The sequence below is a fragment of the Mauremys reevesii genome, linkage group 9, assembly GCF_016161935.1.
Source record: "Mauremys reevesii isolate NIE-2019 linkage group 9, ASM1616193v1, whole genome shotgun sequence".
NCBI lineage: Eukaryota > Metazoa > Chordata > Testudines > Geoemydidae > Mauremys > Mauremys reevesii.
In genome coordinates, this window is record NC_052631.1 from 78111077 (window position 1) to 78124982 (window position 13906).

General features: G+C 39.5%; 1 protein-coding gene across 4 annotated transcripts in view; it reads left to right on the forward strand.

Annotated features, from left to right (window-relative positions):
* LOC120372002 (fibronectin type-III domain-containing protein 3a-like) overlaps window positions 1-13906 on the forward strand; it is an 83452-nt gene that overhangs the window by 23515 nt on the left and 46031 nt on the right. For 3 of the 4 annotated variants that reach the window (XM_039488626.1, XM_039488629.1, XM_039488628.1), the window contains exon 2: window positions 9023-9160. In XM_039488626.1, coding sequence (XP_039344560.1) covers window positions 9050-9160 — 111 coding nt within the window. In that variant the 5' untranslated portion in view covers window positions 9023-9049. Of the gene's footprint in view, window positions 1-9019; window positions 9161-13906 lie in introns of all 4 variants that reach the window. The other variant, XM_039488627.1, reaches the window with a different exon arrangement.

The window sequence follows — 13906 nt, forward strand, 5'->3', positions numbered from 1 at the left end:
CTTTTACAAGTCTGCCTATGACTTTATAAATATCCACATTGCTTTTCCTAGGAGATTCATTTAACTAGAAACTCGTTAATTATTGTAAATTGTTGCTTTACTGTTGGTGCATTATACCAGTTGTGAATTTTTTTTATGGTGAAAACAAATGCAAGTTTTTGCATAAAATAAGAGGTGTAATATCTTGTCAAGGAAAACTAATAATGACTTCATATCATAGGTTCTTGTTAGAGATGTTATGTTAAAGTTTTGGTGGCGTTTCCATTATACAATCCCAGTAGATATAGTTTTAACAACTTACTTGGTAAAAGACTGTTTGATTTTTTTTTCCCCCCTTAATCTTAAACACTGCCTATTAAGCTTAGATACCGCCTGTTAATTTAAGTAAAAGTCTGATATTTACCATTTCCTGTATATTAATATTGCATATACTTTTAACTTTTTGATTGAAGTAAAATATATTTGAAAAACCTTTTTATTTTATTTTTTTTAACAAAATGTTCTTAAGTAAAGAATTTCATAGCTGAGGAACTAACATTTGGTGCAGGGGTTCTCAAACTTCATTGCACCACAACCCCCTTCTGACAACGAAAATTACTACACAACCCCAGGAGGGGGGACCAAAGTCTGAGCCTTGCTGCCGGAGGGGAGGGGCTTCAGTCCTCATATGGGAGGCCTGTAACCTGAGCCTCGCCACCCATGGCTGAAGCCCTCAGGTGGGAGGCCTGTAACCTGAGCCTCATCACCCACGGCTGACGCCCTCGGGCTTCGGCTTCAGGCCTGGGCGGTGGGGCTTGGGCTTCGGCCCCAAGGTCCAACTAGTCTAATGCCGGCCCTGCCGACACCATTTAAAACGGGGTCCTGATGCAGTTTGAGAACCGCTGATCTAGTGTCACTTCACGGTACCCATTTCTTGTTATCTGTGTGGTTGACCCCCCTCACTCCCTGCTTTTGGACCCCTTGTGTTCATTTAAGCATTTGGTAATACTGAGCCCAAGTCAGTGGGAATCCATAATAATTGCAGCAGCGTGTTAGAGGATTTGGGGAGCAAGAGAGAGGGGAAGTGAGGTCAGTCACAATGCTATATACAGTATTTGTTTCGTGGGAAGCTAGTCGTATAGACTTCTCTCTGTTTTTCTTAGAAGCCTTTGTAATAGAGACTGCCTATGGAAAATGTTGCTTTCGTTTGTAACTTTTCTTTTTAAATATGATTACCTGAATTATACCATCAGAATATTGAATTATTCAAGTGTACTTCTGAGGGAAAGTTTAAATACGAAACATTTTTTTACCTACTTACTTTTACCTGATCTTCTAGTACTATGAGATAAAATTTATGAATCTTTATATATTATGCATACAACACATAGAGTATCTAAATTTAGCTGCCTCAATTCTGTGTAAACAGTAATCCAGCATTCTAGAATTCAACTCTTGGGAGGCTATAGGAGAATCTTCCTAAGTGTTAATTTGGCTGGCACACTCAAAAATGCCAGTGTTCAAAGGGATTGAAACTATATTTGAACAAAGCCGCATAATACAGAAGTAAATGTGTGACTATAAGTGTACATATTACACTGCACTTAATCCAAATAGTTAAATGAACTACTACGCAAAGTTGAAACAAAAATGTGAGGCTTGCTGTAAAGTATTGTTGAATGCAAACATAACCAAGTTTTTTTCAGTTGTTGTACCTTGCATAATAAAGTCTACCAGAACCAAAGATACTTAGATATAAAAGTTAGAATATTTGATTTAATTGTATTTGACTATTTTTCACTTTTTAGCACATTTGCCAAATTATATGTGCAGTTAACTTCAGCTACTAAAGTTTAAAAAGAATATGTACTGAAAATAACTTGAGTAAGTACTTTTAGGGATGGATGATTTTTAAGATTCTGTTACCGAAACAGTGCTGTTGATGGCTTGTTTGTGGGAAGCACCGCAGACTGGTAGATTAAATCAAAACTCTGTTTCTTGTGGGTATCAAAAGAATATAGAAGCCTTGTTTCTTTATTTTAAAAAATAGCAGAGTGCTTCTTATACCAGACTTTAATTCATATTCCAACTAAACGAAGGTTTGGAAACAGATCCTCCAACTAATACCTCATTTGGAGAGAAATGAATCTGGCAAGAATTACATTTGTAAAATCTAATTTTACTAAAATTAACAAGTTAAATTGCATACTGACTTGAAAACCTACGCTATATGGTAACAAAGTTCCAGAAAATGTAGCTACTGCCCACTGATTAATTCTCAGAATATGCTTGTGACATTCCCTAGAGTAAAATCTGGACTGTTGAACAACTGTCACCTCAATTTTCCAAAATGGGGGGTGCCTTTTACACTGCTTGGCTATGAGAGCAACCACTCCTTGTCTGCTCTCACACAGCCTCTAGCATGCAAATTACTCCCAGTGCTGGTATTTGGGGGCTCTAGCCAGCCACTCCTAAATTATATTACAGTACAGAGCGACACTAGCAAATTCCCTGTCCCAGACTTCTCCCCAGAAACGTGGTGCTTGCACTGCCTATTACCTTCATTAAATACAATACAAGCTCATTAAAAATCCATTATTTAATTAAGAGAAAATGATCTGCACAAACCTTATCTCAAATGGAGTTTCCCAACCAACTTCAATCCAAACACACAGTGGTTTAGATAAAACAAGTTTATTAACTACGGAAAGATAGATTAATGCCTCATTACTTGTAATCACTTAAAGTCAGAATTGGTTGCAAAGAAGTAAAAGGTAAAATGCAAACTAATATCTAACTTAACAAGCTAAGTGAATTCAAAGTGAAAATCTATCTTACCACATGTTCTAGCAGTTTTACTGGCTGAATCTTTCAGCCAGGATCTCTCCCCAACCTGTTTCCTATATACTGTATTGTGGTTACTGTGAATAGACATAAAGGGAGAGAGGATTTGTCTTCTCTGTTCTCATCTTTTGTAATTATTTTCCTCTTTGAAAATCATCTCCAGCTGAGGTTCATGACACACAGTCTGTTTGCATGGGAACCTCCAGCTATTCTAATGCCAAAATGTAAATTTCTCACTTACACCCTTCTTCTGCCAAAGAATGGCTGCTTAACCAGGTGATAGTCCATTTGATTATGTTGACACCTGGCAGTGGTGTCATTGTGCGTTTTTGTTTTTGAGGAACTGGTTTGTGCATGCTTTTCTAAACTTGGAATATGTCTCAATAATGTTATCTTATACTTTTATGTGCAGTGTTGCCACACCTGTTTTGTCAGAACAATAATAATCAGCACATCAAGTCTTCAAATGATCCCTCACAAGGCATACCTTGTACAAAATCCATTATAGTTTTGGTGTAAAAAGGGTGAATTTAGGGATACAGACTGTCACAATGCTTTTGCAACTCAGAAAACTACAAAATAGCGCAATCCATGATGCTTTCAGATGGAATTAGTTTCCTGCTTCAGGTTGACCTAAATTAGAATTTTGGAATTTGTGTATTAGTTCATCTTTTATTAATAGTAAAAGGGTGGCATATGGATTTATTCAGTGCAAATAGCTTTTCCAAGCCTATTTTATTGCAGTATTGGCCAACAGACTAAGCTAGGCTCATTTAATAAATTTTGTTAAAATAGCATATCCCACCAATGACAGATGGGGTTGAAGTTTTGGAAAGGAAAGTTTCTTCTTTGAGTGATGGTCCCTGTTGGCGCACATCATGCGCTTAGAGCCACTGAACTTGAAAGCATTGTCCATTGGTCTGTGCATGCATCCTGGCTCACATCATGCCTCTGACTGAGGGGATAAGAACAGGGCAGACAGACTGCCTCTCCAGTTCCTTCTCCCACGGCCCACCACGTGGTCTGGGTCAGAATCTTTAGTGTCCGCAGCTTTGGCTTCGTTTTACTAAATAAGAATCATCTAGTTTTGTAAATAATTTTAACAGTTTTCCTGTTTAGCATTAGATTAGTCATGCTCAGAGAGTCATGGGTCTATACATCAGGGTTCCCTAGAGAGATCCAGAATACCATAAAGGATCTCCCCTTCGATTAATTGCACCTCTTCAATAGAAGACAAATGGGTCCCTCCATACCTTGAAGGATTTCAGGGCTAACCTCTGCTCGCTGTGGATACACACACCTGCCCTTAAGTGGAAGTTTCACCACTGATCTGTCAAATCTAGACATATGGATCAGCAGTACTCTGGGACCTTAACTATTCCCATAAGTTGTTGAAGATAATTGCTAACAGTTCCAAGATTGCTTTCACTGGTTCCTTAAGTACCCTATGACGAATTTCATCAGGCCCTGCCCACTTGCATACATCTAACTTATCTAAATATATTTTAACCTGTTCTTTTCCTGTTCTGGCTTGTGTTCCTTCCTAGAGTAACCTTTGTTCCAAACTGTTAATGCAAGAAATACAAATTTGCAGCACTTAGGACCTTGATTATATAACTGGTGCCTCTAGAAACCACTGTAATAGAAGAAATGATAAGGCTGTGAATTCTTACTATATACCAGGGATCTCAAACTCAAATGACCACGAGGACTAGTACATTGGCCCAAGGGCCACATCACTGACTCCCCACCCCATTCCAACCCCTTCCCCAAAGTCCCCACCCAGAGCCGGCTTTAACAAGTGTGGAGCCCAATTCGTACTCACCCGGCAGCGCTCCAGGTCTTCGGCAGCACTTCGGCAGCTGGTCATTCACTCGCTCTGGGTCTTTCACGGCACTCAAGGACCCGCCACTGAAATGCCACCAAAGACGTGGAGTGAGTGACGGCCCCGCCACCAAAATGCCGCCAAAGACCCTCAGAACACTGCCAGGTGAGTAAAAATTAAAAAGGCACCGGCGCGGGGCCCTCTTAGACGTGGGGCCTGATTCAGGGTAATTAGGTGAATCAGCCTAAAGCCGGCTATGTCCCCACCCCAACTCTGCCCCCTCCCTGCCCCTGTTCCAACCTCTTCCCCAAATTTCCACCTCCTCCCCTGAGCACGTGGCTCCCCGCTCCTTCCCCCTCCCTCCTGGAAAGTGCTAAGCTTGGTGGTGGGAAGCGCCTGGAGGTAGGCAGAGGAGCAGGGATGTGGCACGCGGGGGGTGGAAGGTGAGGGGAGCTTGGCGGCTGCAGGAAATAACTCCGCAGGCCACATGGGGGCTGTGTGTTTGATACCCCTGCTATATACAGTATATAATCAGAAAAATTGATCTGGGACACCACAGGACATGAGTGAGTAAAGGCTGAAAACTGGTATTTTACTATGCTGATTACTTTCGTGCTACAATAATGTAGCATTTAAAAATTGTCAATAGAAGCACACCTTCAGACATAAGAGAATTCTGAATTAAGGCTGCCACAACATAGTAGTATTTATATCTGAAATTTCCTTGAGGTTGCAGTGTTCCCCAGGATACATTATTTTGTTAGAAGTTTGAAACTGGGATAGAAACTTTAAATATTTATTTGAAGTTGCAGGTGTTAGGATAATTTATATACCTATTTTAACAATATGATATTTTTATTAATTATTTGAATGCTAAGAACATAAGAATGGCCGTACCAGGTCAGACCAAAGGTCCATCTAGCCCAGTATCTGTCTACCGACAGTGGCCAATGCCAAGTGCCCCAGAGGGAGTGAACCTAACAGGCAATGATCAAGTAATCTCTCTCCTGCCATCCATCTCCATCCTCTGACGAACAGAGGCTAGGGACACCATTCTTACCCATCCTGGCTAATAGCCATTTATGGACTTAGCCACCATGAATTTATCCAGTCCCCTTTTAAACATTGTTATAGTCCTAGCCTTCACAACCTCCTCAGGTAAGGAGTTCCACAAGTTGACTGTGCGCTGTGTGAAGAAGAACTTCCTTTTATTTGTTTTAAACCTGCTGCCTATTAATTTCATTTGGTGACCCCTAGTTCTTGTATTATGGGAATAAGTAAATAACTTTTCCTTATCCACTTTCTCGACATCACTCATGATTTTATATACCTCTATCATATCCCCCCTTAGTCTTCTCTTTTCCAAGCTGAAGAGTCCTAGTCTCTTTAATCTTTCCTCGTATGGGACCCTCTCCAAACCCCTAATCATTTTAGTTGCCCTTTTCTGAACCTTTTCTAGTGCTAGAATATCGTTTTTGAGGTGAGGAGACCACATCTGTACACAGTATTCGAGATGTGGGCGTACCATGGATTTATATAAGGGCAATAATATATTCTCAATCTTATTCTCTATCCCCTTTTTAATGATTCCTAACATCCTGTTTGCTTTTTTGATCGCCTCTGCACACTGCGTGGACATCTTCAGCGAACTATCCACGATGACTCCAAGATCTTTTTCCTGACTCGTTGTAGCTAAATTAGCCCCCATCATGTTGTATGTATAGTTGGGGTTATTTTTTCCAATGTGCATTACTTTACATTTATCCACATTAAATTTCATTTGCCATTTTGTTGCCCAATCACTTAGTTTTGTGAGATCTTTTTGAAGTTCTTCACAATCTGCTTTGGTCTTAACTATCTTGAGCAGTTTAGTATCATCTGCAAACTTTGCCACCTCACTGTTTACCCCTTTTTCCAGATCATTTATGAATAAATTGAATAGGATTGGTCCTAGGACTGACCTCTGGGGAACACCACTAGTTACCCCTCTCCATTCTGAGAATTTACCATTAATTCCTACCCTTTGTTCCCTGTCCTTAACCAGTTCTCAGTCCATGAAAGGACCTTCCCTTTTATCCCATGACAGCTTAATTTACGTAAGAGCCTTTGGTGAGGGACCTTGTCAAAGGCTTTCTGGAAATCAAGTACACTATGTCCACCAGGTCCCCCTTGTCCACATGTTTGTTGACCCCTTCAAAGAACTCTAATAGATTAGTAAGACACGATTTCCCTTTACAGAAACCATGTTGACTATTGCTCAACAGTTTGTTTTTCTATGTGTCTGACAATTTTGTTCTTAACTATTGTTTCAACTAATTTGCCCGGTACCGACGTTAGACTTACCGGTCTGTAATTGCCGGGATCACCCCTAGAGCCCTTTTTAAATATGCTGTTTCCATAAGGGTTTTTTCTTAGCTTTTAAGTATTATTTCCATCTTCTGATACGACTGATTCTTAGATCAAAGACAGTCTTGCAAAATTTTGGATGACTCATGTATACTAAATTCATGCTATGGATAATTTTAATGATTTAGCTTTAAACCACTAAAAACAGGAATTGTACAGTGAAAGCCATGTGACTTTCTTACTTTAAGGATTGCTAGTGGCAACATTACAATACAGTTATTTTAGGTGGAATAATTATATGCAGTCAGATATCAGTACATTTTGTTTGCAGCAGATCAAAAATATCACTTAGTGAATGATTATTTTATCCAGGATGCAAGTAACTTACTAATGTTGGCATGCTTAAATTTAATTTGTGGGACAATTTCTGCCCTCACACCTGTGCAGTCCCATTTGTTCTCTTAAAATTCCTTTGCTAAAAGCAAAGCTAAAAGGTGTTTGGTGTCCAGTTACATTATTTATTTGTGTTTGGTACTGTTTGATATTTCATAATACTGTGCTGTGAGAAGTTACAGTAGCTTTGAACTAAAACCACTATAACGTCAGTTATCATGAGAACTTCTTCTGAGTGAGGGAATGTTTTTCAGTTAAATGCTATAGGTTTCTTTGACCTTATATGCACCAAGGATTTCAGGGATTTCTCCCACCTTTGCTGTAGAGCTACTCTGAACGGGGTTAGATGGCATGGTGACAAACTACATCAGTCACTCTACGTTAGTGCTCCTACCATTGCTACCATTGTGTAAATGAATCATTAAGTGCTGAAATAATCACAGGAATCATTTTTTCCCAATATGGAATGTGATGCAGCAAACTAAAAGAGATTTTACTATTATACACTGAGTTAACTCAGCCTATGCAAGATTGCTAATTTAATAAACTGAAATACTCAAGGCCGCATTGTAGTAATCTATCTAAATTGTAGAAGATGGAGAGGGAGAAAGAAATATCAGCTAAATGTAATACAGCGTTTCCTGTAGCCTGTTATCCTATGCAGCACATTAGACCTCATAAATATACAGTAGAGACCCCAAAACTGCGCAGCACTCCTCTTTCCTTCTCCAATGTGGCCATCCCAGTCCAGTCAGTAGTCTTTCTTGCTATTAATTTTGATACTAACATTTTGATTTATTTTATGCTGTCCCTAAACTTCACTTTTTCAATGTGTGGCAGACATTTCTATTGATAACAAGCAACTGCATTGTAAAAACTCTTAGAGGTTTGTACCACCCTATGAGCTAAACTGGAGGCTTAGAAACTTAATTCTTTCTATTGAAGCTTAGTTTCCGGAGTGTAAAAATTCAGCAATTTTTTAAAATAACCCACCTTTATGCAGTAATTTACATGGTTGTGAAACTGTATTACACACAGTGCCCTAGTTAGTTATTTACTTCGATTTCTCCGTGATAGTGCTGTTTCAGTTTAAAGATGCATATAATGAATTTCAGGAACTTACTTGCAGAAGTATGGCACAAGTCTGTTCCTTAGCATCACGCTCAAGAAAATGTTTTGGGCTTTTAGTGTGTCTGTAATGTATGGGCCTACAGATACACAATAAATATTGCTCCAGATTCAAAATTGCTAAATATCCTTGGAATTACCAATAATATGTGCATTTTTTTTAGTTTTTTAAAAGTGGCTCTTGCAGTAAATTTTTGTCTCAAATTGAAATGACTTTAACATCTTTGGGATAATTGCCTTTTTGTGGAATAAAGAAGTCTTATTTCTTTTTGTTCTTGGGACTTTCAAAAGTCAGTGAGTTGGTATGAATGGTGTAAGTTAAAGAACCAATTAATATAAAAAAAATCTTTCTTCTGAAGAAGAGAATCGGCCCTGCTATATTTTTCTTTTCAAAGTTTGCTAGACATCTCATATGAAGGGCAAACTTCTATAAAAATGAGGCTAGTAAGAAAGTTGTTAAAATAAAAATAGCTCCCTGATCTTGATTCTGTATTTTCATTTCAGCAGGTGATTGATGTGCGACGCTGTCAATGAATGGTCATTTTAGCCATGATGGCCGAGCAGCCGCCTCCATTAGAAGCCACACCTATAATGAATGAAGTGCCACTTCTACCTCATATGGTTAATGGGGACAGCATACAACAGGCAAGTACACCTGTAAAACCATAATGCATAACAGTCAGTTTAGACTTTTATCAGAGGGGTAGCCGTGTTAATCTGGATCTGTAAAAGCAGCAAAGAGTCTTGTGGCACCTTATAGACTAACAGATGTTTTGGAGCATGAGCTTTCGTGGGTGAATACCCACTTCATCGGAGGCATATAGTGGAAATTTCCAGGGGCAGGTATATATAAGCAAGCAAGAAGCAGGCTAGAGATAACGAGGTTAGTTCAATCAGGGAGGATGAGGCCCTCTTCTAGCAGCTGAGGTGTGAAAACCAAGGGAGGAGAAACTGGTTCTGTAATTGGCAAGCCATTCACAGTCTTTGTTTAATCCTGAGCTGATGGTGTCAGATTTGCAGATGAACTGGAGCTCCGCAGTTTCTCTTTGAAGTCTGGTCCTGAATTTTTTTGCTGCAGGATGGCCACCTTAAAATCTGCTATTGTGTGGCCAGGGAGGTTGAAGTGTTCTCCTACAGGTTTTTGTAGATTGCCATTCCTAATATGATTTGTGTCCATTTATCCTTTTCCGTAGAGACTGTCCAGTTTGGCCGATATACATAGCAGAGGGGCATTGCTGGCATATGATGGCGTATATTACATTGGTGGACGTGCAGGTGAATGAACCGGTGATGGTGTGGCTGATCTGGTTAGGTCCTGTGATGGTGTCGCTCGTGTGGATATGTGGGCAGAGTTGGTATCGAGGTTTGTTGCATGGATTGGTTCCTGAGTTAGAGTTACTATGGTGCAGTGTGCAGTTACTGGTGAGAATATGCTTCAGGTTGGTTCCTCGCCCACAGACAACCTGCCAACCTGACGCATAGTAACTCTAACTCAGGAACCAATCCATGCAACAAACCTCGATACCAACTCTGCCCACATATCCACACCAGCGACACCATCGCAGGACCTAACCAGATCAGCCACACCATCACCGGTTCATTCACCTGCACGTCCACCAATGTAACATACGCCATCATATGCCAGCAATGCTCCTCTGCTATGTACATCGGCCAAACTGGACAGTCTCTAAGGAAAAGGATAAATGGACACAAATCAGATATTAGGAATGGCAGTATACAAAAACCTGTAGGAGAACACTTCAACCTCCCTGGCCACACAATAGCAGATCTTAAGGTGGCCATCCTGCAGCAAAAAAACTTCAGGACCAGACTTCAAAGAGAAACTGCTGAGCTTCAGTTCATCTGCAAATCTGACACCATCAGCTCAGGATTAAACAAAGACCGTGAACGGCTTGCCAACTACAAAACCAGTTTCTCCTCCCTTGGTTTTCACACCTCAGCTGCTAGAACAGGGCCTCATCCTCCCTGATTGAACTAACCTCGTTATCTCTAGCCTGCTTCTTGCTTGCTTATATATACCTGTCCCCGGAAATTTCTACTACATGCCTCCGACGAAGTTGGTATTCACCCACGAAAGCTCATGCTCCAAAATGTCTGTTAGTCTATAAGGTGCCACAAGACTCTTTGCTAGTTTAGACTTTGCCTGCTATGGCAGTAATTGCCTAGCAGGTTAATTGGAGTGATGCATATTTCAACACTGCCCATAATTGGGCTATCTGCTTTATAGAAGAAGTAGAGAAATTGTGCTTGTACTATTGACAATTCTTGTTTGAAAACGCCTTGAAAATTGGGGTATTAACAGAAAATGGAAGGAAAGTAAGTGTAGTACTGATACTCAAAATCAGAAGAGTTTTTTCTGTTGCTGTCTTCAGTCTAACTTCTGACGCAAATATGGAGACCAGAAAAAAATCACTAAGAATCTAGAAGGTGATAGAACCATGAAAATAAGCAGTAAAGCTTAGAGAGAATATTTTTCACTAGACGCACTTGATTGCTTTGTTATAGAATTACAAAATTAATGGATCAAAGAAAAGTGTGTATTTGGATTTAATAAAGTATTTGATAATTCACAAAATCTTTGATTATAACGAACTGTTTTAAATATAAGTACCAGTATGGATTAGAAATTGGCTGCAGTACCGTAAAGAAATAATTATGTTGGAGAGAGGTGTAGTAGGATATAGCAAGGATCAGTTAGGTTGGTGATATTTAATATCTTCGTTAATCTACATAAAGGAGTTCATAGCACACTAATGAAAATTGTTCATGATAATTTGGAAGGAGATCATAATATCAGTGAGGACATAATAACACAAGTGCTTAATGAGATTAGAACTTTGGGCAAAAAATGATATTCAGCTTGGTAAAGTGTAAGTTAGTACATCTAGGGAACACTTAACTAGAAGTGAGTTTGCAATTTGATATGGTATTCTAAAGGTTACTGCATTGTACTAAATACAAAAAGGAAGTGATACGTGACCTAGAGGTTATAGTCTCTGTACACTTCTAGCGTGATCACACTGAGAAATGTTGTATTAGGTTCCGGACATCTCATTATTTTAAAGATGTTGATAAACTAGAAAGTATTCAGAGAAGGAATAAGCAAAGGAATATGTTATACTTTGTACTTTTACCAGCAGAATTTAAATGGGTGTGGATTTGGGGAAATTTTAAAAGAGAGTTTATATCACACAATAAACAAAAGCTAAAAAGCATATAAACTAGCCTACCCTAGCATTTTAGCAAGGGGAAATCCCTCTTTCTAGTCACTCATCGGCTGAGAGAATATTCAAATAGCTGATGCATCATGTTACACCAGGAAAATAGTAAATTGAAGTTGGTGCCCAATTTGGGTGTCCGGAAGACCACCAAGAAAGGGAGGTTGCAGTAATTAAAGTGAGAGATGCTGAGGACCTAGATGAGACCACTTGCTGTCTGAGCAGGGAAGAGAGGGATCTTGAAGGTGCTGAAAGAAAGAAACGATTGACATGATTTGAACACAGCCTGACTATGAAGAATAGAAGAGTCAAAGATAATTACCCAGCTCTGTGACTTATGTGATTTGTAGGATGGTGGTTGTTTCAGCAGTAGTGAATAGGAGAGAGTGGGCAGTGTTTTGGAGGAGGAATAACTTGTTCCATTTGCGCCATGTCAGGTTCAAGTTGACAACAAGCTATTCAGAAGGAAGCAGAGAGATAGGATTGGATAGAGGGAAGATAGATGTGAGTTATCAACACAAAGTTCATAGTTGACGCTCTCAGTGGATGAGATCACTCCAAAAGAGTGTAAATGGAGAAGAGGAGCCAAAGGCACAGCTTGCACAGCAATTTCCTACAGGAATCCTAAAACAGCGTAAAACAGAGATGCCATCATTGTTGGTTTTAAAGCAGCCCAGTGTCATGTCTTAAATTATATAGTGATCCCTGAGGCAAAAAGAAAGGTGGGGCCGGGTGCTGCAGAAAAACCCTACTGCTATAAAAGCTGTAGTTGCTGTCATTCTTCCCTAATTGGTGGCAACCATTTTCCTCAACCCAGAGTCTTCATGCAGCAGCGAGCCATCAGGAAAATAAAGAACTCTGGTAGGTTCAAGAGCTTCATCCCGCTGGAGTTTTAACTTGATCTACAGAGTTATAAAAAAGATAATCAGATCATTGGGGAACTTCATCTCTGCTTCTCACTGGTTGAGGTACCGATAGTACCTGAAACTAAAGGAAGTTTCATTCCATTTGTCCATTTTGGAGGACTTGCTGACAGTCTGACTTATTAAGATCTGGCATGCTTTTATATCATAGCTATTAAGTGGGCAAACCTCAAGAATAGATTCTCAGACAGAGTTGCTTTAGCAATGACTTATTTAGCATCTGCACTATATTTGGGAAGAAAATGTTTTTTGGATAATGTCGCAAAACTAGTGTTTGTTCCAGCAGCAACTGACATCTGGTGTGTCTTAAACTGGGCTAGGCAAGAGGCAGAACGCTAGTTAAGTCTGGTCTGCAGTGATTGGACCCTACAGAGACGTGTGTCCTTGTGAGACCTGCTGTATGGATTATCTCAGGTTCCTGAAAGCACTTGGTGTATAGAAAGCAGTTCAGTTTAATCCTGAATACTGTCATAATCCTCTCTCTGTGTAGGATATCAAAAAACTTATTCTGAAGGTGTTCCTGGCAGCCACTTGCTTTGAAAAGTGAATGGGAAAACTGAGTGCTGTATCCTGCCAAGAATCTTAAGCTAATATTTTAACATGTTATAGTTATTCTCTGAACATTATCTTCTTCCTTTTCCCATAATAATTGATGCAAATGAGAGCAGATTATACTACTTAGATAGTGCTTCACAGACTTGTGTTGTAAGGACTTGGGGTTTTAGAATCCTGGTATTCATTCCCTCTGCTTGGAAGGCTTAAGAGAACAGACATCATCCGTCTAGAGAGTGTAGAGTTGGACAAAGTCCCTCATTGGGGAAAATTCTTTTAACTGTGTTAAAGTTCTAAATTCACTTAACTAATTTTGCAATGCGCTTTCACTTTGAGCTGCAGGGGTGAATGCACTTCTGAAAATGTTGAAGACAATATGCCATTTTACACACATACATTAAAATACCATGGCACAATGTTGGGCTGTTGCAGCATTTGGCAGAATGACTGTTAACAGAAGGCAATTAGGTATTTCCAAAGTCCTACATGTCTGGACTTCTTTTGAGAATGAAGAATTTTCTGTAGCTAATTCTATAAATTTGGTGATACCTTTCTGTATGCTTCCTCAAATATTAGTGTACAGTGTTGTGGAGAGGTTGTTATAAAGTTACTGTTTGAATTATTAGTTACTGATTTCAGTTTCAGCTGTGACCTATGAGCCCACAGTTCTCTTTATT